This window comes from Monodelphis domestica, chromosome 6 (assembly GCF_027887165.1).
Source record: "Monodelphis domestica isolate mMonDom1 chromosome 6, mMonDom1.pri, whole genome shotgun sequence".
Taxonomy (NCBI): domain Eukaryota; kingdom Metazoa; phylum Chordata; class Mammalia; order Didelphimorphia; family Didelphidae; genus Monodelphis; species Monodelphis domestica.
This window is the reverse complement of record NC_077232.1, coordinates 138,378,219-138,400,107: the sequence shown is the minus strand read 5'-3', so window position 1 is coordinate 138,400,107 and position 21,889 is coordinate 138,378,219. Positions and strand designations below refer to the sequence as shown.

Below are 21,889 nucleotides of genomic sequence, written 5' to 3'. Positions count from 1 at the left end.
CCTGTTGTTTTTGTTATTGTTATTGTTTTTAATTGATACATTTTATTTTGATTCACGTTTCTTTTACCAAAAACCCCATGACCACCTACAATAATTGTTGACGGTATATTACTTTCCATTTTTTGTAGTTTATCAGTTGAGAAGAATAATATATGCTTTAACTTTAATAATATGGAAACAAAGTCAACGACTATACTTCACCCGAGTTTTGTTATTTTTAGTGTGGTCTTCATTTAATTCTTTTAATTAACATTTAGTTTTAATTATGTTTTCTTCACTTTGAATCAGTTCAAACAAACCTTTCCATGTCTCTCTAAATTCTTCAATTTCCTCATTCTTTCTAACAGAGCACATACAATCCATTCAGTCATTCCTATAACTGATCTCATAATGTGTTTCCAGCTTTTTTTGTTATCACTGAATTAACAGCATTTTTTATTAGTCTCTGATTAGAAACTATAGTTGGTGTACATAAATATACCAAGCATCATTGTTTTCAATAATGGTTTAGTTACACACACTCCCAAACCAAAGCCAATCTATATGAATTAGCTTCCACTTATTCCTAGTTTAAGAGTACACTTTTAAATGATACATTTGATAGTTCCTTTAAGAATGAATATATATAATATAGACTAGACTCATCATTATATTGCCAACTAGGTGCCCTAACCCCCCTCAAAAAAGGAGAAAGGGTCTAAAAAGTGACAATCCCTGTTCTCAAGGAGATTATAATTCTATTGGAAGAAACATGTAAGTATATAATATAGTGGTTCTCAACCTTTCTAATGCTGTGACCCCACAATACAGTTCCTCATGTGGCAGTGACCCCAAGTCAAAAAATTTTCTTGGTGGCTACTTCAAAACTGTAATTTTGCTACAGTTATGATTCGGAATGTAAATACCTGATATGCATTATGTATTCTCATTGCTACAAATTGAGAGGTTGAGAACCGCTGATATAATATAAAATAAATAAAAGGCAGTGAAGGAGAGAAGGCACTGGCCACTGGGGAGAAGGGCAAGGAAAGACTTTGTGTAAAAGGTGCTTGACCTGAGGTTTAAAGAAAGTGAGCAATCCTATGAGGCCTGAATGGAGCCAGAGTAAAAGTGGAGAGAAGAGATACGAAAAACAGTCAGAAGGCCAGGTTAGTGAGACCATAAAGGATGGGAATGGGGGAAGGGTGGATAGTAAATAATGAAGTTGGAAAGAAAGGGTGCGGTTAGGTTGGGACCCTAAGAGAGGAGAATCAGTGATAGTGCTAATTTTAAAAAAGAGACATAATCACAATTATACTAGGAAAAATCACTTTGGTAGCTGTGTGTAGGATAGATTAGAATGGGGAGAAACTTGAGACAAGGAGACCAATTAGTAGTAATCTGTAGCAACGGTCTAAGCAAGAAATGAGAGCCTGAACTACAGTCCTATCTATTGTGGCAGTTAAAGTAGTGTTTGCCATAAACTATGACTGCAGAAATATGGTTTCAAGATATTGTCTTGAGTTAAATCAAATATAAAGTGGTCACCAGGGAAAAATTCCCAAATATGAAATATACCCAAGTCAGCTGGGTTTTTATGGAGATTTTAATTAATACAAGTAAGGAGCTAATGAAAGAGAGAAAGAGGAAACAATGAGAAAAGGGCTAGTCCAGCCTAGGCCCAAGCCCTAAGAGAGAAATCAGTCAGTCTTTAATCAACTCACCACAAGATTTGTCCCAAGCAAGTTTCTAGTGTTCAGAGAGATCCAGCTACTCCAACTAGTCCGAGCTTCAATTCAGCTTTGGCAAACTGCATCTTTTAGAGGCCTTTTCTGACCTCCTTTTAAAGAGAATTTTTTCCTATGTCACCTCCCCTAAGTTCTCACATCTACCAATCACAGTAGGTTTTCCAAAGGACAGACCATTCTTAATTCACACCTGAGTAGACTAAACTTTTGAGTAATTCACACCTGAGTAGACTAAACTTTTGATTAAGTTCACACCTCTTTGCCCCTTACAAGTTTGCAAGTTGCCTGACCTTCATAGGTACTTAGCACCTTCCTAAAAATAGACTTAGCTTAAGGCTTTTGCTTCACTATAAGTAGGAGTTAAGTACTTTTTAATTGTTCAGTAAAGAGTTTACAACTTTATCTTCCCCTAAAGTATGCTTAAGTATGGGTGGAATAGAGTTCTCACATTCCTAACTAAGTCCCTTCATTGTTTAAAATGGGGAATGGTCTTAACCAAATCTTCTGAAGTAGGGTCTGAGAATTTTTAAAATTCACACTGTGAGCAGAGAAAAAGACAAATTCAAATGTAAAGGCAGAAATCACAAATTCTGGTAAATTACTAGATATATAGGATGAAGGAGATGGAAAGAATGGTGTTACTATTAACAGAAATAGGGAAGCTTGATAGAATGGTGATTTGGGGGAAAATATAATGAGTTGTTTTTGACAAGGTAAATTTATGGTGTGATTTGAGTTCAGAACTGGCTTTAGGGCTAGATATATAAATTGTGAGTATAATCTGCACAGAGATAATAATCAAATGCATAGAACTAATGAGGTCACCAAGAAAAAGCATACATGATAAGAAGGTTCAGAAAACAGTTTTTCACCCACCAGCTAGAGGGATCACGGAAGAAATTTCTCCAATTTCCTGTGGCAAATGGGTCCAGATAAGTCACTTGCCCAAAGTCGCACAGCAAATAATGGGCCTGGACTCTTAAAAGCTTAGAGTTAGATTTGTTGGTTGTTCAGTAGTCAGTCCTGTCCAACACTTCATGATCCCTATTTAGGTTTTTCTTGGCAAGACACTAGCTAGAGTGGCTGGCCATTTCCTTCTCAACGTACTTTACAGGTAAGGAAACTAAGGCAAATAGGGTTAAGTGACAAATCTAAGGCCAAATTTGAACTCAATTCTTCCTGATTTCAGGCCTGGCACTCTACCCACTGCACCATCTAACTGTTGGTAATACAATCAACCAATCAGCATTAATTAAGATCTTAAACACGAGGTCTTGATTGGGCAAGTTCAATTCACAAGGCATATCTATGTTGCAAGTAGGCAAAAGAACCAGGAGCCAGAATCCACAGGGGACTTTGAATAGCGGAACAGAACGTACATAACGGCCCTGAAAAAGACTGCCCCCAGATCTTGGGGGGCAGGGTCTCATTCCAATGCTTCCCACCTTAGATAACACAAGCAGAGCAGCCCAATCAGCAGCTACAAAACCATGTTTTAAAATTCAACGATCCCAAGAATCACAAACCAAAAGAAAAACAAAATTCAAGAAAATCTTTCTCTATAAGCAAAGAAATGAATAGTTAGAATAACTTATTATGTAAGTGGATTAAACTAAAATAGAAAGGTCTAAACACCAAGTATCTAAAAGGATCTAATATACCCAACAATGCCTTTGATGAAGATAGTCTAGACATGGGAAGGAAGATAAGGTACCAAGGAATTCTTTAATACGTTGCCATCCAAAACTTGAATTTTTAAATGGGAATCCATAGGAAGATGAGATCCAATACAGAAAATTTGATTCAAACAGTTAGGGTAGGAAATCCTTGTCCTAGTGAAGTAATTGCTTCATTTCTTTTCTTATCCAAGTTCTTGTACCTCACCCTGAACCACTATCTCAGGCCAAGCTGGGGGGGGAAAGGGGCTAAGGGGTCGGACTATAGTAGGGTGAACAAATTAACTTCTCCAATGTTTTCCATGATATGCTTTCCAGGAAACAGACTCAGCAATTTATTTTATGAACAAGTATTAATTTGATTCAAAGAAACTTGCAGCTTCAAGCAGTATCCTTCCAAAGTTCAAGAAATGTAAATGAAATAAAAATGCTTAAATATAAAAAAGATATCCAGAGTGGTTTAAAACTTTTGGACCACCCTACATGAATAAGTAAAGCTTTGTCCCCTCACTATGATCTCTGAGTATAGTAAGTTTATTCTCTCTCCCCTATTCTTAGTTATTCTGAGTTAACATTTCACATGGAAAAATCCCAAAGGAAAAACATTTAAAGTTTTTCTTATGAGGTCAAAGATTCTTCAATCAAAAGAATAATGCAAGGCTAGTTTCCTGGCACTTGCCAGATACTGGCATGTATTCTCTTAAGTGTAAACTGTTTGTTACTTTTTGTGTTCACTCCCAAAGACCAGATAGAAAGGTACAGTTTCTCCCTCTTTGTCCTGTAGTAATTTCATTGACAATCATCCATCCGAACCCTGATGGCTCTATAACTATAGCTAAGGCTGCCCATGATCCCCTTTATAGACAGCCCTGTATATATCTGGGAATATTTCACTCAAATGCTCTTATTCCTCTCAACCAGTTACTGAATACTAAGACACCTCTGGAATATGGCAACATCTCAAAGCCTATGGTAAGTACTCAAACCAATCATTTCTAGTCAGCTATAAAGATTATCTTTTAGGCACAAGTCATGTGCATGGGTTTGCTCTTCCATCCCCCACCTTCAATCCAACCCAGCCTTGTGTAGACAAAGTGTACCCACATAATTACTTATTTGGAAAGGCATTTTCTGACAAATGGGTAGGAGAAACTGACAGGGGTTCTCATACTCATCTTCAAATTCTTCCAACTCAGGAACTCTTAGTATGATAGCTGAAGTGAGGGGCTCTATTGTAAAGAGGAAGTATGTCCCTGGGCACAGATGTGTCCCACCACAGAAGAGGAAAATAATGGATCAAAGCAAAGATTTTAATAGATACTACACAATTTCAAGGATAGCTAGTCAATCAATTTTTGACATGACAGCAAACAAAAATTAAAGTAAAAATAAATTCATTGTGATTATACCAAATTTTAAAATTGCAATATTGTTCATTACTTATGGCAAATAGTAGGACTTGAAATGTCAGATTTTGTGAAAGTGAAGATGTTGAAGATCAAATAAATTCATGTTAATGACTATAATAGGAAAAAAATAAACTTGTATATTCTATTTATGTTTCAAATCTAAATGCTAATCTGAATAATTGATGTTGTCTAATTAAATGTTTACTTAAATATAAACTGAGTTTGGCTTCCTCTTCCAAAATAAAGAGTTCTAAAATGCAAATTCTACTTCACTTATAAATAGTCACAGATGAGGGGCAGCTGGATGTCTCAGTGGATTAAGAGCCAGGCCTAGAGATAGGAGGTCCTATATTCAAATCTGGCCTCAGACACTTCCAAGCTGTGTGACCCTGGGCAAGTCACTTGACCCCCATTGCCTACCCCTTACCATTCTTCTGCCTTAGAACCAATACACAGTATTGATTCTAAGATAGAAGGTAAGGGTTTAAAATAAATAAATAGTCACAGATGACCAGTAAGAAAGGAAAAATCTTTGGTTACCAAATAAATGGTTTGTATAAAAGATAAATAAAAGATAATTCAATAAATCAACAAATATTTTACTGAGCTCCTAATTTCCTAATCGTTCTTCCCTGCTTACTTTGCCACAAAGAAAACTGTAAATACTTGAATTTTAAAGTTACCTATACAAATGTGTATATATATGCACATATATAAATATTCCAGGAAGTAAGGAAAAGAATAAGCATATATACAGCACCTATACATGCCAGGCACTGTGATAAGCATTTTACAAATATTACCCTCATCTGATCCTCAAAACAACCCTGTCAGGTAGGTATTATGATTATCCCAATTTTATAATTGAGGAAACTGAGGAAGACATTCTCCAAAATGAATAAATACAGCTCTCAAAAGAACAAAGATATTAAGAAATATGAAAAATTATCTAAATCACCAATAAGCAATTAAATTTTATTAAAGGAATTAAAATTTTAAATTAAATTAAATAGGTTTCATCTCATACCCATCAAAAAAAAAGGAAAATGGCAATTGTTAGAAAAGCTATGAAAGGGCAGACACACTAATGCGCTGATGTTAGGAGCTGTGAAATAATCCAACAATTTGGAACTATATCCAAAGAGTCACTAAACTGTATTTAGTCTTTGACTCAGCAAAACCCCAAAGAGATCAAAGGGGCAAAATACTCCATTTAAAAAAATTTATGACAGCACTTTTTGTGATAGCAGAGTGAGAAATAGTTAAATAAATTATGGCAATATATTACTGTGCCACAAGGAATAACAAATGAGACAGATTTAGAAAAAGCTAGGAGAACTTTCATGAATTAATATAGAAGTGAAGATAGCAGAACCAAAACAATTTATACTACTACTAGGAAAAATAAATACTTTCCCCTAAAAAGTCCCAGCATAGGTCAATTTTATCAAACATTCAAAGACCACTTAATTACAATATTACACAAACTGTTTACAAAAGTAGCAAAAATAAGAGGATCTTATCATATTCCTTATGACACAAATGATTGTGAATACCTAAAGATTCAAAATTGAAAAAAAAATTACAGACCAGCATTCCTAATGAACATTGACACAAATATTTTAAATAAAATATTAGCAAAGGAACTAAAACAACACAAAAGATTATATACTACGACCAAGTTGAATTTTTACCATAAATCATGGTTGATTTATTAGGGAAACTAAAAACATAATTAACCTTACTAACAACAAAAACAAAAATCATATAACAATGTAGGCAGAAATTTTTTTTTTACAAAATACAAAACCCATTAAAAATGCTAGGAAATTCGGGAATTAGTAGATCTTTCCTTAAAAGTATAAATAGTATATATTAAAAATCAAGAGCTAACATTATGTGTAATGAGGATAAACTGGAATCTTTTCCAATAAAATCCAGTATGAAACAATGATATCCACTGTCACTACTATTTGGCATAGTACTATGCTAGAAATTATAACTATAGCAATTAGACAACAAAAAGAAATTGGAGGAATAAGCATAGGTAAAGAAGCAAACATCACTTTTTACAAAAGACAGGATTGATTTTAAAAATTCAAAAGAATAGACTAAAAATGAATTGAAACAATAACTTCAGTAAAATGTAGGAAACAAAATAGATCCACAACCACCACCATTTTCATGTAACATTAATAAAATCCAGAAGGAGAAAGAAAAATTCTATTTTTAAATAATACAGAATGCATAAATTATCTGGGAGTTTATCTTCCAAGATATACCCAAGAACTATATAAATAGAACTACAAGCAGTTATTTATAGAAGACAGATTAAAAACAATTGGGAAAATATTAATTGCTCATGGATAAGACAAGTCAACATAATAAAAATGACAATACTAGTTACTTTATTCAATGTCATTCTAATCCAACTTCCAAAAGATTACTTCATAGAACTAGAAAAAATTATAAATTCATATGGAAGAAAAAAAAGTCAAGAATCTCAAAAGAAATAAAGAAAAAAGAGGAAATTAAGGGAACCTAACAATCCTAGATTTCAAGCTATACCACAAACAGTAATTTCCAAACTAAGTTGGTCAAAAAATAAAGACATTGATCAGTGTTAACATTCTAGGTATACACCACAGAAAAGCAAAGGAATGTAGTAGCCTTGTGTTCAATAAACACAAAACCCCCAGCTAGGCAGAACTTAGTAGTTGATAAAAACGACAGGGAAAATTGGATAGTAGTAGAAAAGAAATTAGATTTAGACCAACAACCCCACCTTAAACCAACATAAACTCCAAAGGGATGCATGAACTAAACCTAAAAGGTTATATGTAAACAAATTGGAGAAATATGGAAAAAATTACCTAAAACATCCATAACCAAATAGGGATCACAGAAGATAAAATGTGTAATTTTGATTTTTGTTGTCATTTCAGTCTTATTGGACTCTTTGTTGACACCCTTTGGGGTTTTCTCAGCAGAGATATTGGAGTGGTTTGCCATTTTCTCCTCCAGTTCACTTTACAGATGAGGAAACTAAGACAAACAGAGTTAAGTGACTTACACAGGATCACATAGATAAGAAGTATCTGTGGATGAGTTATGGATGAATTTAACTCACGAAGTCAAGTCTTCCTGACTCCAGGCCTGGCACTCTAAACCACCTAGGTAATTTTGAATATATAACATTAAAGAGTTTTTTTTTGGGGGGGGGGGAATCCAATAAAGCTAAGATTAAAGGGGAAAAAAATAACTGGAAAAAAATCTTTATCCCAAATGCATCTGATTACAGTCTCATTTCCAGGATAGTATATGGAACTGATTAGGAAAAATGACAAGAGAGACAGAAACCAACAAATGCTGAAGGAGCTATGGGAAAATAGCCCCATTCATGCACAATATGGACCTGTGAATCAGAACAATCATTTTAGAGACTAATTTAGAACTATACCCAAAAATTACTGAACAGTACATGTGTGTGCCTTTTGACTTAACTATCCTAATGCCTGACACAACCCCAAAAGAGAGAAAAAAATCCTGTGTATACACAAAATTAACCTCTTTTTCTGATGGCAAAAAAAAACCCTTAGAATTAAGAGAATGATCAACTAAGGGGAATGAACAGCTGAACAAATTGAAGTATAGAACTATAACGGGAAACTATCCTACTGTTCAAAATAAGGAAATAGATCATTTCAAGGAAACACGGAAAAAGATTGTATGAGCGAATATAAAATAAGCAAAACCAAAAAACAATTTCTACTGTAACATCAATATTATAAAAACAATTTGAAGACTTGTAGACACCAACAAAGAACTAAATGAGCAGAACCAGGTGACCAATTTATATACTTATATTTTATTATATATTATCATAAAAATAGATAACTTTGAAAGCTGTAACCTTACAGTTCTGGCCAATGAAAGAGTGAAACTATGACCATTCATAATTCTAGAGGAATAACAAATCATGCTATCCACCTCCTAACAGAAAGGTGATTGATTAAATTAAGGAGTCTAAGTCTTTTAACATTGGGAATGGAAGAATTTGTTTTGCTCAACTCTGTTTTTTTATTACAAAGAATTTTTTTTCCTTTTTCAATGGGATGGGGGGAAGGCAAGCAGAAGGAAGGAGGAAAGGAAGACATTTGGCATATTTTCCCAAAAGCTGTGAGGACTTGAACACTTACTGAACTGTATGACCATGGGCAAAAATCACTTAACCCTCACTGCCTAGTCAGTCCTTATTGTTCTTCTGCGTTGGAACCAAAACACAGTATTGATTCTAAGAAGGAAGGTGGTAAGTAAGGGGAGGAGTGGGGAAAAAAGGAGAAGGGAGGAAGGAAAAGAAAGAGGATATGGAAATACTTTTATTGCGATTCTTCAATTGCTCAGGTAAAAATGATCAATCAATTAACCAACAAGCATTGATTAGGTACCTACTATATATACATGCCAGGCACTGTGCTAGACTATAGGGATAAAAATACAAATAATAAAACAATCCCTATTATCAGTAATTTCCAACAACTTGGTATGGGGGGATTAAATGAGATGAGATAGCTTCAACAATTGAGGGGGGAGGCAGAAAGTAAGGAAATATTTAAACATTTCTCTAACTTGCTCAAGGTTTTTAAAACGATCCAAAGAAATGCTGAGATATTTGGGTTAACTAATTTTGCAGATACTATTCACAACTCAGAGCCACAGATCGAGAATTGTCATTAAGAGGATGTGTGTGTAGGTACATACTATGGGCATACATATGTGTGTATACATTATGTATAATATGTGCAAACATTTTTTTCACCTGGCATAAAAATCAGAAAAAAAAATTAATCAAGTGATGTGATTCTCTAGCATTTCTGGCTTTTGTCAAGATAATATTTTAGGGTTGTGATTAAAATCTAGATTTAATTGGTCGCTGGGGAAAATCCCAAATAAAATACCCAAGTCAGTCTGGAAATTTATGGTAATTTAATTAATATAGAGGGAAAGAATTTAAGGAGGAGGGAAGAGGATATAGGATTCCTCCTGCCTGGCCTGTGCCAGGCGCACAATAAAAGCATGCCATGGGGAGTTTAAAATTCCCGCCTCTAGGTCTCTGAAGAAGATTAGAGGCTTTTAAGGGGATAAAGTTGGAAAAGTAAAGGAGGAAACTCAGCCAGAAAACTCACCACCAAACCAGACAAATAGCTTGTAGCCACGCTAAGATGCCAGAAGGCTCAGTACACACTGCTCTCATCTAACTCTCCACTGCCAATAAGGTGCCAGAGAGAGCAAAAATCCCAAATATATAGACCTTTTACCCTTGTATCTCCTCCTCTAAATTTTCACCTCTACCAATCATATCAAAGGCTTCTCCAGAACTGCACATACTTTTAGTTCTCATCTTCTTTGATTTGATTATATCTTTAGAGTTACTTAACACTTCTTTGTTAAGTTTACCTTTTGTGAGTTACTTGACCTTTTTGTGATTAATTTAACCTTTAGTTACTTAACATCTTTTTGGATTCAGATCTAAAAATAGACTCAGCTTAAAGTTCTAGCTTCACTATAAGATGAGAACTAAGTACCTTCATTGTTCAATCAGGAGATTACAACTTTATCTTCCCCTAAAGTAAGTCTAAGTAGGGTGGAGTAATTTAGAGTTCCCAAGACATTCCTGATTTTGTTAAACTAAGTATCTTCATTGTTACAAACAGGAAATAGCTAAATCCAATCTTCACACTTTGTATACATAGCCTTTACTCTAACTTTTTATATTGAATGAAAAAAAAGTATGCCAGAGTTGGTCAGAAGGAATGGAAGCTGATAACCCTTCTCTTATACAAGTCATTTAGCCTCTCTGAATCCATTTCCTTATCCAAAAATGGGGACAAGAGCTATAAAACCCATCTTATCAGGTTGTTGTGATTCAAATGTGAACAAAGTGCTTTGCTGAACATAATATCTATATAAATATCAATTATTATTGTTATTCTCCACATACCCTTTTTAAATTCAACAAATCCTATCAAGACTCATTTCTTTCTCTTCAACTTTACCAGTTCCTTTTGCTTTTCCCCCTTACAATCTTTGTTTTCCATTCCTTTTGGTCCTTTTTCTAAAACTCATGTAAAAGGTAGATTGATTACATCAGCAATTAAAGATCAAACATTTAGACCACAAACATTGGGACCACAGTAATTAGAAAGCAAGTTACCTCAATAAATGCAGGCATCATTTATTAAAATATTAAGGGTGTTTTGATAGGTGATAGAGAAAATGACAAAAAAATAAAAGCAATCCCTGCCCTCAAAGACATTACATTCTATTATAACATATATAAGGAACACTAATAATTCATTAGCAGTAGGAAAGTCTAGGAAGGCTTTCTGTAGGAAACAATACTATGTTCTAAGATTTAGGAATAAAAGAGAAGGTAATCACTTGGGATGCAGGGGAGAAATCTGTGTAAAGGCAGAAGACTGGAGAAGAGATACATAGTCACATAGTCCTGGGAAGAGCCAAGTTAGATAGTTTAAACAAAGCAACTAGATCAACATACCTCGTATTGCAGTAATTTTGCTAGTAGCAGTACAGTATATGTAATATGGTCCTAATTTTGTTGTTTTGGATTGCATAGCACATCAAGGAAAATTATGTCAGGGAAAAGTCTACTCTACAATATAAGACTGTTATTTCCTTTGCATAGTTAACTATTCATCAGTTCATGCTAAGTCTTAAACTTGCACATTAATAATAATGTTCACATGAAGGGATTAATAATAGTAACTAACATTTTTATAGCATTTTAAGGTTTGCAAAGTACATTACATGTAATCTCATTTTATCCTCACAACAACCCTGTGGGGTAGGAGCTATTATTATTATCCCCAACTAATTTTTCAAATGAACAAAACAATACACCAAATTCAACATCTTCACTAGGATGTGTTGATTTGAAATTACACTACAAACCAAAATTATACAATGAGAAGAAATGCTTCATTTGGACCTAAAGTTTGCACCTCCCAATTTTTTTAAGTGTCAACAGAAATACTAACAATCACCTACGAAGAGGTAGCTAAAGAAAACTCCATAAAATGAAATCTACTAAAGCAAGTGATTCTTTTGGGACACAAAGCTTCACCAATGTAGCTACATACTGCAGCACAACCAGCTCTTTTCATTCTGTCACATCAGTCACCTCCAGCAAAGAATTCTAGGATTCTCTTCAGTAGTCTACACAGAATGAGAGAAAAGGCCTAGCAAGAACATGACAGTTTGGATGATTAGTTTCAAGTGAATTTTTTAAAAATCAAATATCATGAAGGCTTGCTAGCAAGTAGTATTTTAAAACATTCGCTATTAGTGATAACAAGCATGGAGGGGGGGAAAGGAAGAAAAGTCCTTTCCTATCACTAAATTGCTGTTCTTGATTTGTATGGCATGGAAGGCACCAAAAAATTTTGTGAGCTAAAAATAATAATTTTGTGGAAAAAAAAACAGTTCAAAAGAAGGTACCTAGTCTCCTCAAAAAATGGTATTTGAAAAAGTGAAATTTCATTCTATTAACATTCTCTGTTACTTTTAGATAATGTAATTATCAAGCTGTACTTTTCCTAACCTCACTTTCAAAATAGGCAACAAAGTACAACAAAAGACAAGCTCTAAAAAGATATTAACATTAATTCCATCCTGGCCACTTATAAAAAGCTATCAGCATTAATTCCTGGCTAACCTCAGAATGTTCACATCTATTAATTTCCAACTTGCCAAATGTATCTTTTAAAGGAAGAGTTTTCTAATGTACTAAATCTGTCATTTATATGAAAAGATTAATTTTTAGTCCCAGAAAATAGAACTATTAGGGAAAAACCAGAAAAATGGCAATATCTAATATAAGCTAGTCCCAAAAGAGGTTTCAAAAGAAAAAAAATTATTATTATCACAAATTTAATGAGAACAATACTAAAAACAGTGGCTATTAATATGAATCACTCTGGCAATTTGGTGTAGCCTATGAACCTTTTATCAGAATGTTTTTAAATACATAAAATTACCAAAAAATTAATTATATCAAAATTCAATTTTGAAAACAATTAAAAAAATTCTTGGACTTCAAGTTAAGAACTCCCCCCCCCCCACCTCCAAAAGAAACAGATGTCATTAATATGGTCTTTAAGTTCCTAACACTGAAACCTGGTCCCTGCCCTTATAAAGCTCACAGCTAGTAAGAGAATAGGACATATGCACAAATATTTGCAATACAAAATAAAACAAATGTAAGAGAATTGTCCCAAAGGGGATACAGATAGATGGATATATGGATAGATGGATAGATGTTAGTTAGATAGATAGATAGATAGATAGATAGATAGATAGATAATGTTACATGAATTCTAAAAATGTAAAAATCATTAGTAACAGGGGAAACCAAGAAATATTTCATGGAATGTAAAAAATAGACTCGAATCCAGGACTTCAATCCCCACAAGCCTTTGCTCCATATCCCCAAAATGCTTTGTAATCTCACCTGGGCTGAGAGTGAGATGGGGTATTTAAACCTGGTTGTGAATAGGCTCAGACTCTTTTGGACTTCTTTTTTGGAGCAGACCCGTTTCTTTCATGATGTGAGGTTATCCTATCTAGGCCTCTCTGCCCTAGGCATGTGCTTTCTTATTCTGTATTTTCTTTAATCCTTAACCTTAATAAACCTCATAAAAATATAATACTCCTTGCAGAGAGAAACTAATTTCTACCTGCCTCAGTTTCCCAAAATTTTTAATCTTTACAGGAAGAAGAGGGCATGTAAGCTGTCCTTAAAGTATAAGTAAGATTCCAAATTACAGAAGACTCAAGAGGGAGAGGGACACTGAATTCTAGGCATCTAGATCATAGGATTTAGGGCTGGAAAGGGCTCTTTAGAGAAATTGAGACAAAAAGATGTTAATTAACTTGGTCAAGTAATCAAAGAGCAGACCCAAAATCTTAGGCCAGCTCCTCTGAATGGCTAGTCCAGAGCTCTTTTCCACAGCAGTAGTGAGCATGGTGTCCTGTGCATAGTCTAAAGGTAGTAAAATACAGAGAACTTCAAGGAGTCTGGCTGAAGAGGGTACACATGGCATGAAAGAGCGAAATGTGAGACAAAGCTGGAAAGGGAGGATAATACCATATTGTGGGGATGGACTAGAGTGAAGGCTAAAGTGGTAGAATTTTACTTAGTGGACAGTGGAGAACCACTACAGCATTCTGAGCACAGAAGCAATGTGAACAGAAATATGAATAAGGAAGAATGATCTAGCAGTAGAATAAGGAAGGATAGAACTAGAGCAGGGGAATACTGCCAAAAGGAAGTCTGTAACTAGGAAAATCCTCACAAGATACATGATTTACATTTAACTTGATGGAAATTGTTTTAAAGAAATGGGGAAATGCTACAGATGAAAAAAAATACAAAAATAACTGAAGATGTTCAGTCCAAAAGGAAAAAAAACTACTTCTTTTGTTCAACACATATTAACCAAGTTATCACAGCACTTTATTGGGCCCCAGACCAGATTGCTACAATGACAGACAAAGTACTAGAAGAGATTAAAAAAAACTTCATCTAGCAATAAAAAGAATAGTCAAAATACCCATAAAAAGGTTGAATCAATCAACAAGCATTTATTCTATGCTTACTATATTCCAGCCATTACGCTAGAACCTAGAGATAAAAACAATAAAACAGTCCTTACCCTCCAGGTGTTTACAATCTGGCCAATAAAGAAAACATGTATGTATATCAGTATATACAAAACAAACAAGATAATTCAAAGGGAAGGAGGAAAGCACTAGTAGCTATAGGGAAAAGAAAATATTTCCTAAAGGTGGCAGTTAAGAAAAATCTAAGAGGCAAAAGTGAAGAGGTAATATATTCCAGGCATGGGGGTCGCAAAGATAAAGAAAGAGGTAATAAAGAGTTCCATATAAAGAACAATAAGGACAGTTTGGAACACAGAATACATTACAGGAAGAAATATCTAACAAGGCTGAAAATGGGGCCAGTTTTTGGAGGGCTCTATATTTGATCCTAAAGGTAATAGGAATCCATTGAGGCATATTGAGTAAATTCCTAAAATGAGTATTTCTCTGGCAGGAGTGTGGAAGATGAGGACAGAATGGATGTAGGGACAGGCTATTGCAATCCTCCAAATGAAAAGTGATGAGGGCCTAAATTAGAGGATGAGTTGCTATGAAAGGACAAGAAATAATATAAAGGGAGAAATGGCAAGATTTGGCCACTAATTAGATATATGGGATAAGTAAAAATGGAGGTTTTTAACCTGGATAATTATAGAAGGATAGTGGTGCCCTTGACAGAAAGAGTTAAGTTAAAAAGGATGGGTTTGAAGAGGAAAGATGATGAAATCTACCTTTATGTTGAATTTGAGATGTCTGTTTAAGGGACATCTAGTTTGAAAAGTCTATTACAACCAATATGAACAGCAGCCCTACTTTTTGTGAGGTTCATAGAATTACTGATTTGAAACTGTTAAAAAATTTTAGAAGATATTAAGACCAACTCCAATATGTTACAGATAAGAAATAGAGAAGTTGGGTACAAATTTAGTCAAGTATCTCAGGCAAGACTCAAACTCAGTTTTTTTCTAATTCTAAGTCCAATGTTCTCTATCCACCAATAGCAATTTCTATTATTGCCTCCAATACTGGTAAAAATGTGACTCTTGGTGTGGGCAAACATCTTCTGTGTCCTTGGCCTTTTCTCCTAGCAAAGTAACTAATTACAAACATGATAGAAATATTGGATTGAGATGGTGCCACTTCATAATTTTATAAGGTCAACTAGTAAAAATATAGGGATTATGACCATTTGCATTCTACTGTACCAAATACAGTGTTAAGCACTTGACAAATATCTCATTTGATCCTCACAATTCTTTATGAGGTAGGTGCTATTATCTTCATTTTACAGTTGAGGAAACTGAAGCATACAGAGGTTTAAGTGCTTTGCCCAGGGTCATACAACTAGTAAATAAGTGTCTGAGGCACATAGGAACTCGGGCCTTCCTGACAGTCTTGAGTATTATCCACTATGTCACCTAGCTGCAAAAGAACATATAAGGGAATTATATATGCATTTGATAATGACAATTTTCTATTCAATATTCCAGATATAAAATAAAACTTATATTTTATTATCATTAGTGCTACAAGTAAGCATATTGGCCACATAAAGGAGAAAGACTATCAATATCTTTGGCCATTGATATGTACTAACAACTATTTCTTTGAAGAATTATTGGGGTTGTAGAGAGAAGAAAAGGATAAAAGCTGTTTGCAACCAATTCATAGGAAGCTGGAACAATCTCACACAGCCTAGCATAAAAATATTCATGCGTTTTTGTCTTTAGGAACATAAAATAAAGAGGAGAAAAAAAACAAAGCTACCAGAAAAGCTGTAAGATTGCTTATTATATACAAAAATTTAAAAACAAGTATAAGTTATATAGACAGAAGGCTAAAACTTACAGAATCTTCAATATGTTAGATTAACTCTAAAATAACCACAATCACCTCATCCCTCCCCTTTTCAGAAGGTTAAAGAAGGAAAAAGAAACACAAAGGAAGCAGGAAAGAAGCAATAATTTATTATTTCCTTTAGGAAATAAATCCAGAAGGCAAATGTTTTTATAGTGTATCTTCAATTCCATCAAACCATAAATAATACCACTATTTTTGTCTTTACCGCCCATTCCAAGAGTAAAATATGCTAGAAACTATATCACATATTTTCACTTTAAACAGGTTTTCTTCATAATTCATCTCAACCTCTGGCAAAGAGAGATCTCCTGAATCTCTTCCCCCAAATCCTAAACAAAGGCCAACTTTTAAACCAGTGTACAAATTCAAGGTTTCTTCTTTCCACATTCAACTGTTTCCTACATCTTACTCATCACACATCCTTTTGTCTTTATGTTGAAGCAAGCCCACTATAATGTTTTTCTAGCCTTTCCTACCTTCAGTTTCATAATCATATTACAACAAATGCCATTGTCAAAAGAATCTTTCACCTATGATCTACCATATGGTTTCCCACAACTCAAAACATCACTGATTCTACTTTATTTTTCTTAGTAAATTTCATTTACAGTACCTATACTTTCATCAATAACAAATATTTACCAAGCAGTAATTTATGTGCCACATTGTATAGGTATAGACAATAGCATGGTGGACTCAAATTAAGAATTATTCTGTGATAAGGAAATCTGGCTCCTAATCCCAGCTCTACTCCTAAATAACCATATGAACTTGGGTTAAGTTACTTAGCCTCTTTGGGTCTGTTTCCAAATCTGTAAAATGAATGGGGATGAACTAAAGATATATAAAGCCCCTATGCATATACTACTCCATGACTGACCACTTAGAACTTTTGTCAGTCCTTTGACTTTCATCTCTCTATTCTACCATTTGCTTCCCACACTACAATTAAATTAATTTCCTTCTCTTTTGTCATCTCCTTATTTTATTTCTTGCTAAGTTTTCAAACAAAAATGTAAAATTCTGTTAAGATATCCCTACCACTGAATTCAAAAATTACCTTAAGACTATCTTTTTGTAATCTTTCTAATTTATTAAGGCTTACTAACAATTAAAATTACTAATAATTCAACAGTGAAAGTTCTCCCTCCCCCTGGTCAAAAGGAAACATTCAGTCTACTAAATAAACTAAAGATGGAGGGAAAAAATACTTTTTAAAACAGTGTATTTTCCATCGGACCTTAAACTAGCAGAGTGTAAACAATAATTTATCTTTATGTGCTTTTATTGCCTATTTCTTCCTCAACCTGATCCTCAAATAGTCCCAAAAGTAAGAGTTATGCTCTATTTATTGCACACTACAATTTCATCAAAATATCTATAACATTTTAAAGATTTTTGCTGTTATTGGCTTAAAAAAACAAATGCGAACATACTAGACCTGGTATGGGTTCCCTAGTCAGGTAGGGTCAGTTTAAAGAAAAGGAGTCTTAAGAATCCTAAAATGCAGGTGAATCCTCAAGGGAGCATACTAGCCTTCGGCAGAAGGGGAAAATTCTGCAAGTTTTAAGAGGCGAGATGCATTCTGGGAATCGTCTCCACAGTTACCCACGTGCATCCAACCCAACCGTGTTTTGGCACAGCCAAGACTACAGGTCCCATGATGCCTGTAAAACCCACTTTCCCCTTCCAACCCTGTGGCTTCAACTAAATCCTATAAAGTATACCCCTAAAATTCCTCCGCCCTTCACTCAAGAAAAAGACGTGGCTATTCCAGCTCTCAGAGGAGGCCCTTGGGCCAGGCAGGTCACGGAAAATCACGCCCCTCTAAAAATTAGAAAATGCGTCACACCCGGGAGACCTCCGAAGACCCAGAAACCTTCCCCTACACAAAAGCAGCCTGCCCAATTGGCTGCGCCTCTCCCCTCCTCAGCAGGCTCCCTTCACCCCCACCCCTAGCCTCATCCTTTCTCTGCTCCCGCATTTCTCTGGGTCATTGACAGCCCGGACCCCTCCCCCACCAGGGGAGGGGGGAGAGGGACGTGTCTCTCCCCCATCATCAGGTCCCCACCTCTCCTCCAAGGCAGCCCCTCGACTCCCCCAAAAGCTCAGTGGGGGCTCCTCACTCTGAAACCCAAAGCCCAGGGTCAGACTGGGTCAGCTGTAGGGGTTACCGGGGCCCACGGGGCATAAGGGGGCAGAGAGAACTTGAGGAGCTGGAAGGAAAGGACAGGGACCTCTCCCACCCACTCCCCTAGACGGAGCCAGAGAGACCAAGTTCAGTCTTGTAACACGGGACTGAAAATCATCCCCCAAGCCATTTTCGATGACCTGCTCCGCATTGTTACCCCAACCCCCCAACCCCACACAGTTCTTCACTCCCACCTCCCCCTCAGCCATCCACCAAGCCCGCCCTCCACTCGTGTCCAGCTCCCCAATCTCCCCAACCCCCCTCTCCCCACAGTAGCCCACCCTCTCCCCTCCCCCATATTGTTCCTCCACCCCCACAGTCCCCCCCATTCCCTAGGCAGCTTCCCCATCCCCCATCATACCGTTCTTCCCAAGAACCCCGCCCCCTCGGGCCGTTCCCCCAACCAGTCCTGCCCCTTCCTACCGTTCCAACCCTCCCCACACCGTCCCTCAGTGCCCATCCTCACAGTCGGTTTCCCCCTCCCCCTTATATTGTTAGGTCCGAATCTTGACCCTCCGTACGCAGTAGTCCGCGTGCTATCCCCCCAAACTCCTCTAGCTATCTTGCCCTATTCCCCCCATCTTATTATCTTACCACACACACAAACTTCAACACCCGCATCCTCCAACCCCACAACCCAGATTCCTCCAGCTGTGACCCTCATACTAAGTCCCCCACGCCCTCGTGGATCTTATCTATCCCTCACTCCCCCATTCCCCCTCCAGCATAGTTTAGGCTCTCTCATAACGTAGTCCCCTACCAACCCTAACCCGTCCCTCACGAAGGTGTCCGCATTCATCCTTCCCAATCTCCTCACCCCCCCCCCATTACCCCGTCATTACTGGCATGTTCCGGCCACCCCCACCCCGTCAAGGTCTCTATCCCAACGCCCCAGCCTTCAGCCCCTAGTACCTATTACTGCCCTCCTCCTGCTCCTACACCTCCTCAGCTAGCACTCATTCCCCACAACTCACCCTCTTCAGGAGCACATCCCCTCCCGGCGTCTCCCTCTTCGCCGCACCCCGCTCCCAGTACCCCCGCTGTCATTCCCCGCCGGATCACTTCACCCCTGCACCTGCCCCCCCCAACCAACTCCCCAAAGAAAGACACCCTCCTTTCCCTCTTCTGACACCCTCCCCTCCTCCGGGATGCTAGCCTCGGAGCGCCCTCCCCTCTCCACCAGACTACCCGCAGCGTCACCGCCAGCAGCCCCCCGCGAGGGAGGCCCAGAGCCCGGGAAGCGGCGGGGCTGGGGGCACTGTCAGTGTGGGAGGGGAAAGGCTGGGGTCGGGGGAGGGCGCGGGGGTCTGTCTCCAGGACGGGGCGGCGTCGGTCCGCCTCTGCCCGGGTGGCTTTTCACCCGTTCCCGACCCGTTACTCACTGACAGCGGCAGCATCCGAGTGCATTTTCGTGCAGCTCCCCCACTGTTCACGCCGGCCCGGCCTCCGCTCTCCGCCTCCCGATGCCACCGCCGGTTCCCAGCAGCTCCAGATCCCGGCAGAGCACCCGCCGCGGCGTCGGAACCCGTCCCAGCTCTCCCACCCCACCTCCACCATTGGCTCTCCGGTCGGCCCGGCACCGCCCCTCTCTTCCATCATTGGTGAAGGGGTAGAGGGGGGGCGCTAGATGGCGATAGAGGAAGGCAAGTAGGTCCCACCCCTCGGGCCGAGGGTGATTGGCCTCCAAATCCAATCCTCGCCCCGGCCCCGCTGGAGGCTTTCTCTGCAACTACCCGGTTGGACTCTGCCGCTGTCAGTCAGCGTAGGGGTTCGGAAAGCGCGTGTAAAGGGGCAGGGCTTGAGGACGAATTGAGGCAGTCCCCTCCACGCATCCCGGGCTCGGGATTGGTGGAGAAACAGGCAGCACACAGAGAGGGGCTGGCCTCCGAGACAAAGCCCAAGAAACGGTCCCAAAAGAGCTGAGGGGGGCGGGGCAGGGCGGGGGACCTTTAGGACCGCCCCCTCCCCCACTGCCAGAAAGGGATGAGAAGACCCGAGGCAAATTCCATTCAACTCCAACCACTCACTCACTCTCTCTTTCCCTCTCCCTCCCTCCCTCCCTCTACTCTTGGCCTCAGGCTAGGCTTCCAGTCCAGACCATTGCCCAGGGGGCGCCCTGGAACCCGATCTCGGATCACTCCAGGAACCGTTCCTTCCCCAATCTTGCAGCTATCCCCGGAACAGACCCAGCAGCTTTCTGAATGGTGGGCACCGCCTTTCTTAGGGCCAGGCCGGGTCTCCTCTTCCTCACTGCAGTCCTTTAGCTCAGAAAAGCTGCGGTTTCAGTTTGCTCCCTTTAAGTTTCTTACCGCATCATGAAAGAAATCGTTCTCCCCAAGTCCCTGACACACAGTAGGCACCTAATAAATATTTGTTGGCTTGACTTGACTATTACTTCTAGGATCAAGCAGATCTTTATCTGAGATTTTAAAACCCTTTACAATCTACCTTCCCTGTCTTCCTACACACTGTCTCATGTGGGCCTAAGCTGGGTCACCAACTGGCCTACTTGTCTATTCACACACCCAAGTATCCCTCTCCCCTCATTGGTCCTTTGCACGTGGCTGCTTACACTACCACCACTACTACTGCCTCAGCTATTCCCATGCCTAGAATGTGCATCTTCCTTACCTCTGCCTCTTAGAAGCCTTATGTTTCCTCAAAGCACAAATGAAGCATCACTTTGTACACAAAGCCTTTCCGGATAGCCACCAGCAGCTAGTGCCTTCCCTCCAAAATTACCTTGTACCAATTTTGAACCTATAAGAGGATGTGACTGAGCGTGCGCTCAGTTCACTTCCGGTGACACGTGATCTAGCCTCTTGCTTAAAGGGAGGCCATGAAGTGTTTCACTTTTGGCTATCTATTCCTGGCCCTCAGCAGGGTACCTGGGGCATAGTAGAAGCTTCATAAATGCATGATTGATTTTTTTTTCTTGCCTCCTAACTCACACCAGGCAGTTAGATGACTCAGGACTGCAGGGGCTGTAGTCAGGAAGTCGAGTTCAAATAGGACCTTAGATACTAGCTGTGTGATCCTGAGAAGGTCACTTACCCTGTGTGTGCCTCAGTGTCCTCTGTAGAAAGATAATGGAAATAGCACTTACCTCCCAGACTTGAGCTGGTAAAATGAAATAATACTTGAAAAGCCCCTGGCCCATTTAAGGTTCAGTCATTTAGTCCTGTCTTGGTTCTTTGTGGACCACAAAAGTCTCCCAAAGTTTGTCCAACAGCAGGTTCATGGCTTGCATGACACAATTCATGTCATCCTTTTGCCTTCTACCTTTCCCAGCATCAGAGTCTTTCCCAATAAGCCCCATCTTCTCATTCTATGGGCAAAGCATTT

The 21,889-nt window shown here is 38.3% G+C and overlaps 1 protein-coding gene across 10 annotated transcripts in view; it reads right to left on the bottom strand.

The window, feature by feature from the left end:
* Window positions 1-21,194, bottom strand: part of DCUN1D4 (defective in cullin neddylation 1 domain containing 4) — an 82,265-nt gene extending 61,071 nt beyond the window's left edge. For 2 of the 10 annotated variants that reach the window (XM_007496468.3, XM_007496469.3), the window contains exon 1: window positions 19,927-20,154. In XM_007496468.3, coding sequence (XP_007496530.3) covers window positions 19,927-20,143 — 217 coding nt within the window. In that variant the 5' untranslated portion in view covers window positions 20,144-20,154. Of the gene's footprint in view, window positions 1-1,703; window positions 3,867-19,926; window positions 20,155-21,175 lie in introns of those variants that run through there. The other 8 variants (XM_056802603.1, XM_056802605.1, XM_056802604.1 and 5 more) reach the window with 7 other exon arrangements.
* Window positions 21,195-21,889: the final 695 nt, after the last annotated feature.